Source organism: Leptonotus elevatus, chromosome 21 (genome assembly GCF_054856555.1).
Source record: "Leptonotus elevatus isolate MCC_2025b chromosome 21, RoL_Lele_1.0, whole genome shotgun sequence".
NCBI lineage: Eukaryota > Metazoa > Chordata > Actinopteri > Syngnathiformes > Syngnathidae > Leptonotus > Leptonotus elevatus.
The window spans coordinates 9,963,097-9,979,694 of NC_141259.1; the positions used below are offsets into that span (position 1 = coordinate 9,963,097).

The following is a 16,598-nucleotide window of genomic DNA, read 5'->3' on the forward strand; positions in this document are numbered from 1 at the left end:
CATATAAATTACAGCCGTTAAACGTTCCTCAGCATCTTCTTTTGGACACGCGCATGTCTTGAAACGTTTTTGTGTGTACAAGATTATTTTGAGGAACAAAGTCGGCTTTGAACGGGGGCCTCAGTTTTTTGTTTTCCTGTCTTCCATGTTCATGACTTGTCCTGCTCGTTAATTTTTTTTGTTTACACCTGTTCTCGTCAGCCCTAATCAGCTCCCTCCAGACGAGCAGGTCTTGTCCAGGTGTGCTTCGTTATCTCGTCAAACGAAGATGAAATGATACAGAAGAGACAAACGTTTAACTTTACATTTCTTACTTTCCATCCATCCATCCATTTTCTGTACCGCTTGTCCTCACAAGGGTCGCGGGGGTTGCTGGAGCCTATCCCAGCTGGCTTAGGGCAGTAGGCGGGGTACACCCTGAACTGGTTGCCAGCCAATCGCAGGGCACATTTCTTACTTTGATTTGTGGATTTGTAAAGCAGGGGAATTTATTTGAGCAAAAAAGCTTCATTGCGGACTCCTGGTGAAATGTCATTGGCCGATAATACCGTGCCGTGCGTCCTGAAGTGGAAGCTTGGCTTGGGCGACTTGAATTTGCTGGGAAAAAAAAAAAGAGCCTGAAAACAGATGCCATTCAGCAGAAGTGTGAGACTTTTGAGCCATGTTCATTTATTTTGGTCAGGAAGGCACATGCTACTCTGGGATTAGCTGCCAGGAAGAAGCTAGCAGCTAGCTGAGATGGCATCATCGTAGTGCAATTTCATAATTAAAGAAGAGTGATGACTATTTATTTATTTATTTATTTATTTTTAGTAGGAAATAAAAAAATCCATTTGAAGGGCAGTGGCTTGAGGATCGCAAACACTGAAGAGGCTCGTAGCCAGAATTCATACTAATAATGTATGTTTGATTTAGTCGATAGAATAAGGTTAAGGACATTTTTATAAGAGGAGTTTAAAACCACTCTTCTCACTTTTTGAGTGTCTTCATTGAGTTTTTCCATTTTTTCAACACATCTCGAGATGACCAAATTCAATAAACATGGCGCTCAGTGCAAACTACTTAACAGCTGTGTCTTTTGTGAAGCCAAAGTAGTTTCAAGGCAAAACTCTTGTCGTGAATGGGCACGCCGACTCTTGTAATGAGCTGCAGGTGTTAAGTGTTTTCGAGTCCAAGTTTGCTTTTGGCTAAGTGCATTCGCGGCAATGGCGACAGGAACGGCAAGTCGCGTTGATGGCGCTGCGCCACAAGGGTGCTTCGTTTTGCTGTGGTGGGATTTAGGTGCGCTTCCTTTCGGAAATTTAGGTGAAGCGTCCCTAAAAACACCTGGCAGAGGAACAAAAAAAAAGATGAAGAAAAACATCACCCTTGGGTGGAGGTGTCAATTAAATTGGGCTTAGATGCATTGCAACTGAAGGGGCTGATTCTAGCTATACCCACTTGATAGGAAAACAACATCTTTGTGTGTGAGAGGCGGACTTCATAACATTTACTCTTAAATTGAATTACATCAAAGCAATTTTTTTGTAATGAAGAATCCTTTTCGGTATTGGGGGAAATGTTTTAAACTCCCCCACCACTTGTCCAATGCCGCTGCAATTATTTTTTGGCGCTATTCAGTTTTACCCTTCACGTTTCATTAATGTATGGCACTGCAAGCCGCAGAATTCAAACCTTCAATTAGTGGTTGCAGTGATGATTTCTCAATTGGCATTTGGAGGCACCTTCAAGAAAGCACATGGAAACACTTTTTAATGTTTATAAATGAGCTCTGAGTATATAAGTGAGTGTGTGCGTGCGCGTGCATGCTCCCGCGTGTTGATCACGGCGAGGTAGGAACTCATCCCCAGACCAGTACCAGCACTTTAGAGCAGACTTATGCGTCATTTGAGAGTGACAATTGGGTGGCAGAATGCTGATCTAAACAAAAGCTTGCTCAGACAATGGGTGGGTTTCCATCCTCCTATTTTTATTCGAGTTTTCAAGAATTGCGAAAAAGAAACGGAATGGGAACGGCAGAAATTCGGAAAAAAAAAAGGCCCAAATTTTGCAAAAAAGTTGTTACGCTTGGAGGGGGCGGTTTTTGAAACGTATCGAAAAAAGGAAAATGCGCATTTTGGCAATAAGCGACTACAAGACCGGATATACGTCGCACGTTTTGACCGAGACTACGTCACACGCACGTTTGTAGTCATGAAAGATATGTTTGGGGAGAGGAAGAAACACGATTCTTTTTATAATTAATTCAAGAAAAAGAAACATGAATGCAATTTTAGATGGCTTTATTAACATCGGCTCTCGATGTAACGACACACTTCACTTACATGCGGGAGGGAAGCCAACAAGACAAACAATATTTGCAAAAGAAGAGCGGATGGAAACGGGCATAAGTCGCATTTCAAACCTGACTAACGTCTAAGTGCTAGCGCAAGGTAGACAGCTGGTCTAACGTAATATATATATACTGTAATTCATGCATCAAACTTCCACAGATCCGCCAGCCTTCTGGGAAATTACCAACACCAGGTTTAACCCGCCTCCGTGCAGAATTATGCCGTTCGTAAAAATAGAGTACCAAGTGTTTATGACTGTTTACTCATTTTTATTAGTTTGACTGGTTCCTTTTGTGTCATGTTTCCGGTTAAGCCTGTGATATTCCTATGGGTGTATACTGTTGTCAATCAGTAGCTTCACCCAGTCTCATTAGCTTCCTACTTCCCCTCCTGTGTCACAGCATTTACTTCCCTCTCTGGTCTTGTGTCTAACCCCCTGCTGTGTTTTTCTGTTAATTAGTCAGAGCGTATTTAGCTCCCTTCTGCCTGTACCGTGCTTATTAGTTTATTGTTTTGTTGTGCTGCGTCTTGTCATGCCTTGTTATGTCATGTCAACTTGCTGATAGAAAATACAATGGTCTTAGTTGTCATCGTCATTGCCGCTTCATGATTTACTCTTAAATATTTTAGAACAATTAGTAAAAGGTCATCATAAGCCACTAAGGCTCTTTCTTCTGAATTCAACTATATGGAACATGTGTTCCCCCCCCCTCCCTTTCCTCCCGAAGAGACATAAGCAAACACATTTCCACTGAATCCTTATTATTAGAATTCTACATGTGTCCCCATGCACAGTAGCCTCCATTTTATAGACTTGCATTCTAACTCACTAAAATGACAAGTAAAGAATGATACAGACATGGCTAAAATATTGTCAACATGATGTGTATGGTATCGCAGATTACTGACTACAGCATCAAAACCAGTGGACGCTTTTTCATCAGTGATAAAATACTGTTTGTTGGTGTATTCCTGAAACGTATTCACCCTCCGATTCTAACCACATGGTTTGTTTGCATATCACATTTGATAGGCTCATTTTGTCACCTTTTCTTGTTATTAATGCCGTTATGCCATACAGGGTTTCAGTCCACTGTTATTTCCTGAACAGCGGCTGATAAACGGCAGTGATTTACCGTTTGACAGAGTGTTTGACAGTTTTCTTATTTCCTTAGCTCAGAGGGCCCCTCATCAGCTAATTTCAACATGGCAGCCTCAGAAGCTGAAGTCTTCAGGGAAATGTCATTTTTAATTAAATCCCAGGTCCTTTAAGATAAGCAGTTGGGCGTTAATTTCACCCAGGGCGTGACGTTGTCAGGAGCCCAGGAGCATGACGTCTGTCTGTCAAGATTAATCATCATGCGTAAACTGTCCGTTTTTACCTGTCTTCTTTTCCCAGTAAACATGAGTTCCTTATTTAAAACCGGGCCATATTTATTTTTTTTCCTTCTTTTTTTGTTTTATTTTAAAAAATGTAATACCTTTTTATTTTGTATGTGGGTGTGTATGTGCATGTGCGTGTGTGTGTGTGTGCGTGTGAGTGTGTATGCATTAATTCACCTAAAAAAAATCCCATACCGTTCACCTCAACCGAACACTTCAGAATCCAGCCAGAGTCGTGAGGCCGTCAGGAGACCCCGAGGAAGGACCAAAGAAAAGAAAGGAAAGTGAAATCCAGCACCGACCAGACACCACCCACCACCCACCGGGCCACCAACCAGAGTCCTTCACCAACCAACCCCAGGCCATATTTCTAACCTAATGACATGAATGACAAGGGGAATATCCATCCATCCATTTTCTGAATCACGTATCCTCACTAGAGACTTGCTGAAGCCTTAACTTACAGTAGCCTATGCACAGTTTGCTATATGTTCACAGTATTTGTTGAATGCTTTGTCAAATTGGTGACTTTTAAGACCCTCTTGATGATTGGAATATGTTAACAGTCCAGCACAAAACTAGTGACTTTTTCTGGTCTTTTGGAGACTTGGCAAAGAAGTGGAAGCCTGTAATATGCTTCAATCTTTATAAAAATGTTTTCAATAAAGAAAAAAATAGCACTGTATTGTGTAAACAACAACAACAAAAAAAAGCATAATGAACGAAAATGTAAAGAAATAAATTGGTCTTAAAGTGATCACATACATAACATGCAATGAAATGTTAAAGGGGATAAGGGGTTTAGCATATTTCATTAGCTGTCATATTACAGGGCTTTTCACACTGCACTTAGCAAATGCCCTTTCATTGTCTCTCACTCTCTTCTGTTATATATTGGTGCCTGTCTTTCCCCAAATATATTAGTGTGTATATGAATGGATGAGTGGGATAAATTTGATGAAGTTGAATCATGCATTAGTTTAGGAGTCCGAGCTAACACATTCAATATGGCGGACGCGCTGACGTAACCCAACCAAGGGCACATCCGCTCATAGCTGTAATTCAAAATGGGCACGTCCCCCATGTGACACGATTCACCAATCGAATTCAGATCCTTTTTTTTCGGGCAAGCAATGAGACACGGACTCCTTTGTACTTCAACTGAGTTTTTATAGGAAGTTTTTAAATTTAGTTTTTCTGTCAGTCCTCAAAGGGCGTGCTTGTTTTACACGCACTCAAAATCTTCGTGCATTTTCGCCCATTTCCGCTTAACTTCGTCACAGGGGGGAACTAACGCCGCCTCCATTTTGGTCTCGTGTGTATGTTTGTGCTGTGCACCGTTGATGTGAACTGGAGGTACAACAGGACCGAACGCAGAGGCACTAAATATACAGAAATGGACGGGTAATGTTTTGTTATATTCGTACCGAATGAGCGAATGCGTAGTTAATTGGATTAAGTTAGTAATTCCAGCGTTAACGGGTTTCCAAAGCCACGCGCTGCCCTATTTACTGGTGACGTGCTTCTCAATATAAGCTAATGGAATCGTAGTAGCTTTGTTATTTATATTTATTTCAATTATGAGTTTACGCAGGGCGCATTAAATGCAGTCGAATAATTTAGTGACGTTGAGCCACTCTTTTTTTTCTTTTTGCCAATGAAAGGAACGTGACATTGGTCACCCTTTGTGTTTAGCTTGTATATAACGTTTGCTCACAAAGCATTGGCTGAGCCTACCTATCCACTTCGACTCTTATCTCATTTAGTTATTTCTCCAATATCATTTAACAAAGTAATAATGTCGTTATAGCCTAGGACTATTATTACCAATAAAGTATTGGTGTCCAAAGTATGGCCTGAGGGCCATTTGTGGCCCGCCATCCATTTGTAAGTGGCCCCAAAATGACATTTACTCCTTAAGTATTTCTAAATATGTAAAGATGCAAATGTGCTATTTACAACTAAACAACTAACAACATCTCTCTTCATAATACTGATTTTTACAATCAAAAATGGCTTCCTTTATTCTGCTGCGTGGCAAGGTCCAAATTATGAACGTATCACATGAATGATTCCCAAGTAACTGCTTTAAAAATGGTCAGCTTATGACAGATTGGTCCTGTTTTGGTTCTGCATGTAGAGATAGAATTCTGCTACTGTCCAGTGCATGTGCGTATATTTTATGGTGGGTTACAGGGTTTCGACCACCCCGAAATCTTGTATAATAATAAACTATTTATTTGCCATGGAGAAAGCTATTCAGGTAGCAGTTTTTCAACACTGGTAATTGGTTCATTGATTGGTTTTGGTGTGTTTGTTAAATTAAAGTAAAAAAAAAAAAAGTCAACGTAGCCCTTGCATCCTTTCATTGTTCTGTATGTGGCCCTCAGTGGAAAAAAAAAACTGTGCACACTCCTGCTTTAAAGTGAAGCGGAAACCTATCATTAAACATTGTCGATATGTGTCATTACATAACACTATTGAAAGCTTCACTGCACGGAAATGTAAACCCAATCTAATTTTGAATAACATGTATAACTTGTAAAAGATTATACGATTAAATGTACACCGTCTTGTGTATGGATATTGCAATTTCAGCATTATAGCTATTAATTTCATCTTAACCTTTACGTTACTCAAGTGGGTGATTTCAGTTGCATGTGATGTACTGTATTGCCATTAAAATGAACATTCTCAACTATTGCAAAGCTATTCCTAAGCAATATGTACAGTCAGGCCCATAGATATCGGGACATTGACACGATTCTCATATGGCTGTAAGCACCACGACAATGGAAGTGAAACCAACAAAGATGTGCTACAACTGCAGACTTTCAGCTTGAATTTGCAAACGATTCCTCATATGCCTCCCACTTTATAATGGGCCAAATTAACAATCGTAAATCCAACGTTCACTTTTTCATGACTTAATACTTACTTTTTGATACTTTGTCCAGCCACTGTGGATCAAAACCTCTGTTTGGGGGGAAATCTAGAAAGATTAGTTAGTGATTTTAACGAATTACTCATTCGTGTCTACTTAGCATAAATTATGTTATCAACATATACGTTGTTTACATTGTATATTCCGTCATTTATATATTTATAAACATAGTATTCATTTGTCTTTTGAAAGTATTTTGACCTAATGAGAAATGATAAATTTTTCAGCATCAGCGATGTTGCAGTTGGAGTGAAGGTGAGTTATTTCTGCATCACACGACAACAAAAATCCACAATTTAATAGTTAAACCATATTAGAGATGGCGATCTCCTGCCAACTTGAATTGTTTGTTGCATCTGAATCAATGCATGATGATTTATTGTATTGATGCAATGTTTTATCCAAATCGACATCTATTGCCATTATCTTTTATTAAAACAAAATGCATGCATAAACATTTGCCAGCCAATGTTTGTCAGCATATCAAAAAAAAAATCAGCAGTGGCGCAGAGTTGGTATCTCAGTGTCATCACACGGGAAATCAATCCGCACATCAGTCACATCAATAACAAATGGCATCCCGCAGTCATTCTCGCTCCCATGATGTGACGTGCAAGGTGGTCACGTTCGTCAGAGCGGATGCAGATGGAACAACCTCGAGATAAATGTCATATTTTCTGGTTTAGCTGCTTTGGGTTTTGAATCACGTGAAGCCAAAAGTACGTCTTAAAGTGCTCTTGTTATTTATTTATTTTGTCAGATGTAAAGACTATTTCTATAAAAGTCTTGGGAATCGTATTTGTATTTTTTATATTCTTTTTTATAACAATAATTTTCATTATTATATGGCAATTTTGCCCATTGTTCCAAAAAATATTTTTAACCATTATGTTTGAGTCTGACTGTATTTGTCCTGTTTTAGAGAGGATCCGATGAGCTGAGTATGTACAACAGTCCCAACTCTGGCTTGAGCAGTGCGAGTGGTAAGTTTTTGCTGACTGCTACTGAAAAGCAAACACTTAATGAAGCGCCTCAAATAGGAGTAGTTGGATATTAACTTTTGTGCAACGGGTATTACACGCTGCATGCGATATGTCCAGGTAGCGCCATTAAAAAAAAAGAAAAAAGTGTCCTTATAGCTTGCAGCATCCATCCGCCATTTTGTTGATGTTAGATAAGTCAGTAAAGTACTGCTGTATAATTAATTAAAAACCAATTGAAAAGGTTTTAATTTGACCGCATAATGATATATTTGTATTATTATTATTATTTTTTTAGATGGGAGTTCCAGTGGCAGTGACAGTAAAAAGCTGAGGGTGGAGGAGGCACCACCGTCTCGCGTGCTTCACATCAGGAAGTTGCCCAACGAAGCTTCGGAGACAGAAATCATTGCTCTCGGCTTACCTTTTGGCAAAGTCACTAATATCCTGACACTTAAGGGAAAGAACCAAGTGAGTGCAAAAGATTATTTGATACCGTTTCATCCAATAAATTTGATAAAATGATTGCAACATTTTTTTTTTTTTTAATGACAATAATTCATAAATGAAACCATTCATTATTATTATTGTCATTAAATATGTCCTCTTATACCCTTTTACCTTGCAGGCTTTTTTAGAGATGGGCACCGAGGACGCTGCCATCACCATGGTGAACTACTACACCACCGTAAATCCTCATATTCGCAACGTCCCTGTCTTTATTCAATACTCAAATCACAAGGAGCTCAAAACTGATGCTGGCAATCAGGTTAGTGCTGTCGGGATAATTAATCCAACTGATAAAGGAGTTCCCGTCACTCTACATACATTGGCGGGGGACAGTCTCTTCTAAATGAGGGAAACCGTTTTTGTCGTTGCCTGCAGCGGACTCAGGCGGTGCTGCAGGCGGTTTCAGCGGTTCAGTCTGGGGGGTCACCTGCCTCTGATGTGCAGGAAATACTTGCTACCGCCTCGAGTCCAGTCCTGCGGATCATCATCGACAATATGTTCTACCCTGTAACACTAGATGTGCTACAACAGGTAGAAATAAAGTTTGTTTTTGTTGTAGGATGTAGCGTTTGTTGTATTAGCAATGTAAATACCGAAATAGGATAAGCAGTTGAAAATGGAGTGACGTTCAGACCAACATACCATTCAAAATGATCGATTGGTCTCTTATTAGTCGTAGTTTAAGGTTGTAGTTCATTTTGTGCCCAGATTTTTTCCAAGTTTGGTACCGTCATGAAGATAATCACGTTTACCAAGAACAACCAGTTCCAGGCCCTTTTGCAGTTCAGCGAACCCATCAATGCACAGCAGGCTAAACTGGTAAGAAATGAAACTCAAATATTTTGTGTGGACCACATATTGCTGTCAGTCACTGAGCCTTTGCCCTGTTAGGCACTTGATGGTCAGAATATCTACAATGCGTGCTGCACGCTGCGGATTGACTTCTCCAAGCTTGTCAACTTAAATGTCAAGTATAATAACGATAAGAGTCGTGATTACACGCGGCCCGAGCTTCCGGCGGGCGATGGCCAACCCACCATGGACCCCGCCGTCGCTGTAGCTCTCAGCAAAGACAACTCCCTCCTCGGTAAGATTCCAGGTAGATACAACTTTTCTCTTCATCTCTCAAGATTTTTTTTTTTTTTTTTTTTTTTTCGCTGACTCTTGCTTTTTATTTTTACTTCCTGGTAGGAGCCCTGAACCCACTCAGTGCAGCTGCGGTAGCTGCTGCTGCCGCTGGACGGGTGGCGCTAGCTGGACAGACAGCGTCCAGTGGAGTGCTCTTGGTCAGCAATCTGAATGAAGAGGTCAGTAACACGCAACCCTGACACACACCAGCTTCAGCAAAATAACTAACTATTAACACTGACATCTTTACCCGTCACCTCGACATGCAGCTTGTTGGTTAATCTGAACTGAGTGTTGCCATTTCCAGATACATTGCTTTCAGCTAATTAGATTTCATATTGTTGAAGGCGGCTAGCCACTGAGCATATTAAAAAGACAAAACGACATATTAACTCATTCACTCGCAGCCATTTTCACTGAAGCAAACCTCTTCGCTCCCGGCTGTTTTACTGGATTTGGACCGATTTCGCAAGGCCCACAGAATATTGTGTTGTATTGCTATAAAAACATAGAACATACCAAAAGAAAGAAAAGAGTATTTTCTTTTAATCGGGAAAAAAAGTATATTTCTCTCTGAATATAGCTAAGTTTCATCATTATTCACAAATCTGTTTAAAAATAGCTCTTTGCAACATGGGCCTGGTTGATCTCTTATACTCTGCTGCCACCTGCTGGCAGTTTTTGTAATGACTACCATTGTTTCAACCGTTTTCTTCAGTTCAGAGGCTGCATCATAAAAATAACATAAAAAAACCGTATAACGATGTTTTGGGAACACTGGTAATATTTAAAATAGAACGTATTTATATGTTTTTGGGAGCAAATGAGTTAAACTTAAAAATTGTTCTTTACAGTAACATGTTATATGTTGCCCCACTAGTGTAAACACGGTATTCTGATTATTATTGTTTCCACCCATTTTTATCCATCTCAGGGGCGGCCATTTTGCCACTTGCTGTCGACTGAAAATGACATCACAGTTGCTCAGTTGACAACCAATCCAATGTCACATGGCCAAACAAAAAAACAAAAACAGATGATCTGTGATTGGTTGTTGAGAACTGCGATGTCATTTTCAGTCAACAACAAGTGACAAAATGGCCGTCCCTGAGGTGGATTTTGTTGCTTCATTGATAGTCCGGGCTACTTTCAACATATTATTGTAAAGAAGACAGTAGAGTGAATTCCTACTCAAGTCTGTGTTTCTTCTTGTTTTGATGACCTCCCTCACAAGAAAGCTCTTTGTCTTTTCCCTCACCTTTACGTTCCGTTATATTGGAAAAAGTTTTCCGACTTGATTTTCAACATCAAATCCGCCCGTCTCACGGCTGTCATCTCTTCGTATGAATGGTTGTCATTCTAATTCTATAACAGTATCATACTGAACTGGTGAAGTTATGATACTGCGCTCCGGTGTCATTTTGCGAACGCCGCAGTTTGTCTCATCGGGCGCTCACATCAACTCTCGCATGTCCAGCACAATTTGAATTTGCATGCTCGCAAAAGCAAATGCCGCCACTTGAAACCGTTTGCACTAATGTTCTCCCTCACTGCAATTGTATCTTTTCAGATTGCTGCATGTTGTTTTTTTTTGTTTTTTATCCCACGCTCATGACACAATTTGGCTAATTTCATTATTTTGGACGTGAATGTATTTTTGAAATACATTTTGTTGCAATTATTGCTGAAAACATTAATCCAAGCCATGATCGCTGACCTGCATTCGATGTACTGACCTATCTATTTTTTTGTCCCTCCCTCACTTTTTATTTTTCCCTCCCAATTTACATTTACCTTTCATTTCCCAACTGTTCCCCGTCCTCCTTTCCCTTCTCCATGTAACCCCTCTTTGTGTTGGCGGGGGGTGTTTGACCCCTCGAAAAACCAACACTTCCCCTCTTCAATATGACACTGCACCCCTTCACGCCTTTTCTCTCCTCCTCCATGACCACCATGTCCATCACTCTCCGGGGGGAGAACAAAAAACACCATTCCTTCTACCTACCTCCGTTCTGGATCGATCTGTCCATCTCTACCTCCGCTCCGCTCCGACTCTTCTACCTCTCTACCTGTCTCACGCTGCTTGTTGCTCTTCTCTCCCTCTAAAGATGGTTACGCCCCAAAGTCTGTTTACCCTCTTCGGTATGTTATCGTTGGCTCTTGCTCTCCTCTCTTTTCTGCTATCTACTCTTTATTTTTCTATTTTCATCCTCTTTATATTTCTCATGACAATTGTTTAGTCGTTTTTAATATCACAAGTGTGTTTAGTATGTATTTGCGCACAATAGCTATTTTTTTTTTTTTTTTTAAAGTAACCGCATAATTTACAAGTTAATCGGTTTGGGTTCATGTTTATGTCAGAATTTCACTATAGCAAACAATAATGCATGGTCAAGCAAATGTTTTTTTTTTTGTGTGCATGTTTTTGTTTCTTGCCATATGACCAACAGTAACCTAATAACCTTATTTTAAGAGGCTGTTGTTTCTCTTTTTAAATATCCTTACCACACACCTCTCTCTGAAATCTTCTATAAATTCCATCTGTGTGCTCCTCTCTCCTCTCCTCTCCTCTTTGATTCTCGTCTAAGATATCCTTGTCTCCACTGCGCTTTTTGTTTTTGTTTTCTAACTACCTGCCTTTTGTGTCCACTTGCGCGTGTCCTGGCTCTCACGTAGGAGTCTACGGTGATGTCCAGAGGGTGAAAATTCTGTACAATAAGAAAGACAGCGCTCTCATTCAGATGTCAGACGCCAACCAGGCTCAGTTGGGTGAGTAGTGAAATCTTTGTCTTCAAAATTGTGCGGTTGTGAAATAATCAGCATAGATGTCAAAAGAACCTGGGGGCAGTTCCAAGTCTATCCCATTTATAAGTGATGACAAAAATAATCCTGGTATTCACACTTATGTATGCAAAGATGTCAGAGGAGGAGCAATTAGTTATTTGCATAAGAACAACATGTTTAATATTCAATGTTAGCCTAATGGCAAAGATAATACTTAACCGTCTGACATTTTAACTAGCAAGTACTGATACCAGGTAGGTGTGTGCTGAAAAAAATCAGTACGGGAACATTTAGTTGCGGGTCTCTTTACAATACACGTATTGATACGGAAGCGTCTGGCGGTAAACAGGAAGTGCTGCCATTATTACAAGAATCAAACATTTTTGCCATCCAGTATAATAGAAATAGCATTTGGGTATAGATTTGACTATGAATATCAGGATACATATCACCCTGAATGGCATATATCATGATACGTGTCATATCATGATATGCACTGTATTGTGAGGAGCTAGAACTTGGTTTTAATAATCTAAAGTTTTTTTGTTGTTGCTATAGTAGATAGACAAATGTATAGATCAATAGAAAGGAAAATCCTTTTTGGATTCCAAGGGTAATTCACTCTGTTAAAAAAATAAAATAATGTTTCCCTCTACCCGTCTGAAGCCATGAGCCACTTGAATGGCCAAAAGATGTACGGGAAAATTATCAGGGCAACGCTGTCCAAACACCAGACGGTGGCACTTCCTCGCGACGGCCTGGACGACCAGGGCCTGACCAAGGACTATGCCAACTCTCCCCTTCATCGCTTCAAGAAACCTGGATCCAAGAACTTCCAGAACATTTTCCCACCTTCTGCCACTCTCCATCTCTCCAACATCCCGTAAGCGCGTCACTGATCAATTCTGTTGCTCACGGAATTGCTGTCACGTCTTACCTTCGTTTCAGGCAAGATGTAACCGAGGATGACCTGCGACTGCTTTTCTCAACCGCCGGAGGCACTGTGAAAGCGTTTAAGTTTTTCCAGTATGTACTTCTTTTTGACATCTCCAGAAGTGATTGACAACGGGGAAGGACGCTTCTGTTCACACTCCTTTCCTATTTTTCCAGGGATCGCAAAATGGCATTGATCCAGATGTCAACTGTCGAAGAGTCTGTCCAAGCTTTGATTGACCTTCACAACTACAACATGGGATGCAACCAACACCTAAGAGTTTCCTTCTCAAAGTCCACCATTTAATCTGTGATGTGATTTTCCCTCGGTTTTCAGAAGCCGCCGTTTGAGAGAAACGTGACCTTTTGTCATGTTCTTCAAAAATTTAGGTTATCGCAGTAGACTCTCCCTGGCCAACTGTTGTCAATACCTCTGGAAAAAATATTGACGTTGATTGTCATCCCGTACGATAGTTTGATTTAGATCAGCATTTATTTCTTAATGTAGACAAAAGTATACATGTGCCTTATTTGATATCAGCTGTCCACAAGACAGACATTTGTGAATAACCCCCATATGCTTTTTAATCTTATGGATGTCCTGTAAACGGTGATATTGGGGGGGGGGGGGGGGGGGCATGACATTCTTTGGAGCGTTGGTGCCGGTCAGCTTTTTTTTCTTTTTTTTTTTCAGTTTTGGTTTTGATTTTTGTAGTTTCCATTTTGAGTCACAGCCAGATAAAGAAATGTCTGAAATGTACTTCAATGGCAGTCCGCGGAAGACAGGAGGATTTGAAAGTATGTCAATGTGGCTTTTTATTTTTTGTATTGCTGGTTTTCAAACATTTCCATGGCAGTACGATGTAATTGTCAATAGCATTTGATTTGAAACAATGAATGGTTACAATACAGGTTGCTTGAGACTGCTACTCAGTTGGACCAAAGTTTCTGTGCCTTAAGTATTCCTGTAATTAAAAAAAAGAAAAAATGCATTTGCAGAAGACTGTCCTCATTTTAAAGTGTTCCTAAATTTCCCCTGATTATTTGTAAGATCAAATTAACTATTGTATGAAATGGTAAATGAAAAACGGTTATGTATACTTTCTGCTTTCAGATTTGCTGTTCCTCAAATAAGTGAGGGTCTTTCTTAATTAAAATATGTACTCTTTTCTAATTGAAAAGTTGTTTTCCAAGAATTTGAGTCTGATGTATTCTGCATTTTTTTCTGTAGCATGCTTAATAAACCCTTCAGCTCTCTTTTCTGTCCTGTTCTTAGTTTTCCTAGGAATGAAGCCAGCATTTTGAAAAGTCTTTCATTTCCCTGTTACAATGAATTCAATGCTTGTAATGCTGACATAACAGTGAAGACAAGAAGTTCAAAATGCCTCTCACAAAATGTGCTTTGCTCATTCAATTAACTTTATTCGCAACCTCTGCCAGTACTCGTTTAGTTTGGGCAGAGCTGGCTGTACCCTGATGTCCTCCCACACTCCAAAAAATGACTCCAAATTGGCCGTGCTTGTCCATCCCCGTGTATGTTTGTGCCCTAAGATTGAAGGCAATTACTCCAGATTTTATCCCTCCTCCCACCTGGGGTCAGCGAGGGATAAGACTCCTGCTTCCCGATGACCCCGAACATGCTAAACGGTATTAAAAAAAAAATGAATAATTGAAAATATAATCCCAGCGTCATGGCTCATTTTTCTATTGTGTTTAAAAAGCTATCACTCTAGAATTTAATAATTGCAAATTCTTGGTTGGTCTTGGTTCGAGAAATCCTTTAAAATAAAAAAACATGCCGAGTTTGACTTCACTGGCACGGTGTCAAAAAGTACATTAATAATAGGATGCTTCACCGCTGCCATTTAAAATGCAGAGATGAGCCCCCCTGAGGTCTTTCATGTCAGGAGCGGCGATGATGACAGCTCAGTTCAATTATGAAGTAGGCATGTTCTTAACATCGTGGTATGCACAATTACAACAAAATTAACTCTGCTCATGTATGTGCGTGTGTGTGTGTGTGTAGTGGTTACCATAGCAACAAGCCTCCCTCTTAGGGCTATGGTCAATTTCCAGCTTTGCTCCCACCACCAGTCAGTCTCCCACTACAACGACCTGTAAGATCTGTGTGGAAGGAAGCATCGTGCATTTATGCGTTATTTAATTCCAACTTTATTGACAAATGCCAAGAAGCCTAATGAGCCAGTGTTCTACTTTAATGCATGAAATCACATGACCAGTCCTCGACTGCGCTGTATAACACCCCCAGGCTTTAAACTGGAATAGGCGTGGCCAAATCAATTTAGCTCCACCATCATTTTTACAGCTAACTTACAAGTGTGTGTCAAATAGCTCTTAACGCATGCTCCCACATAGTGGATAAAAAAAAAAAAATACATACCCCGTGACCCTGAACCAGAGTGGAAGAGCATTGGAAAGATGTGCTTCCCTCATCGAGAACCGGTTGACTCGGAGCACAATGATGAAAAACAGGATCACAGGCTCCTTTCCCTCGTGATGTATTAGCCAGACGGGCTATTGATTAGTGATGGCCTTCTGCCTTGTCTTCTGTGTGGATAGTTGGAATCTCAGTCATTCGTGCTGCGTTTGCGTGTACCCCGATTCAATGGACTTGCGATCGTCATCAAACATACTCTCGACAGGACATGCCTGTTCTCACAAAGTCACGTCAACACATTCACTGCTCGTCCACTTTCTAACGTCTATAACCGTCAATGGCACTGAATGAGTGTATTCCCTAATAAACAGGCAACTTGATCATTTTTTTCGTCATAGAGATCCGGACGTTGCCGTCACGTGTCCCCAAATGGGCGTTAGCGAAGCCATTTTGGCAGAGCAGAAAACACGTCTGCCACTTTGAGTACGCCACGCTTTAACCAATGCGTAGCCGATGTTGCGCTTTGTACATGGATGCTAACTGTTACCAGAAATAATCTGTTTCGTTCATTTGTGTTCGCTACGGTTGAATAGATATTACACAGTTGAATTTAACAACTGACCAACACCATAAAGAAGACTTTTGACGGCATAAAAGAGGGCGGCCGCGGCCGAATTAGCAGCGGCTAAGTTGCTAACGTACCTCAATAACACTGCAGGAATTGCATGAAACTGCTAATTTCGAAACATGACACACCTCGCGCATGTTTATCATGTCCTTTTTATTTTTATTTTTTTATTTTTTATTTTTTTTATCAAAGTGACTGTCAATGCTCTTGGGCAGAAAGTTGACAGATAAATGCTAGCTTTAGCTTTCCTCGCCGTCTGAAATATACGTATACATGGAACACACACATGGTTTATAGACGCGCAATTTAGCACCAGTGTAACGATCAATGAAGTTTTTCTACACTGCTGGCACTAAACACAACAAACCACAAGGGTGTGAAATTACTGGACGCGTTAAATATGAATGAATCCGCATCCTGCGGGTTCAGAGGGTAGCAACGCTGTTACTAAGTAAATTCATTTTTCAAAGGAAATATGTATGAGTCGATTGCCCAAATGCCTTTTTTTTCTCGAAGTAGCGCTGATCTTTTACATTTACCAAATGTTAACACGACTCAATGCGGTCAGACATTGTGT

At 40.3% G+C, this 16,598-nt stretch overlaps 1 protein-coding gene across 2 annotated transcripts; it reads left to right on the forward strand.

Annotated features, from left to right (window-relative positions):
* The first annotated feature begins 4,838 nt into the window (after positions 1 to 4,838).
* Positions 4,839 to 13,611, forward strand: LOC147155789 (polypyrimidine tract-binding protein 2-like). 2 transcript variants are annotated; one of them, XM_086066308.1, is made up of 14 exons: positions 4,839 to 5,120; positions 6,888 to 6,915; positions 7,583 to 7,643; positions 7,939 to 8,111; positions 8,269 to 8,409; positions 8,526 to 8,681; positions 8,859 to 8,969; positions 9,042 to 9,249; positions 9,342 to 9,457; positions 11,387 to 11,420; positions 11,955 to 12,047; positions 12,729 to 12,945; positions 13,011 to 13,088; positions 13,173 to 13,611. In XM_086066308.1, the coding sequence occupies exons 1-14, from the start codon at positions 5,038 to 5,040 to the stop codon at positions 13,300 to 13,302; spliced, it is 1,629 nt and encodes a 542-aa protein (XP_085922434.1). In that variant the 5' UTR covers positions 4,839 to 5,037; the 3' UTR covers positions 13,303 to 13,611. The 2 variants fall into 2 exon arrangements, with proteins under 2 accessions (XP_085922434.1, XP_085922435.1); XM_086066309.1 differs by having other exon boundaries at positions 9,042 to 9,237.
* Positions 13,612 to 16,598: the final 2,987 nt, after the last annotated feature.

Bases quoted from the DNA above. Each gene is read 5' to 3' on its own strand.
- LOC147155789 (XM_086066308.1), top strand. From the start codon at position 5,038: ATGTTTGTGCTGTGCACCGTTGATGTGAACTGGAGGTACAACAGGACC. The intron at 8,970-9,041 runs GTAAGAAATGAA...TTGCCCTGTTAG, and splicing joins ATGCACAGCAGGCTAAACTG to GCACTTGATGGTCAGAATAT. The intron at 9,458-11,386 runs GTCAGTAACACG...CTCCCTCTAAAG, and splicing joins TCAGCAATCTGAATGAAGAG to ATGGTTACGCCCCAAAGTCT.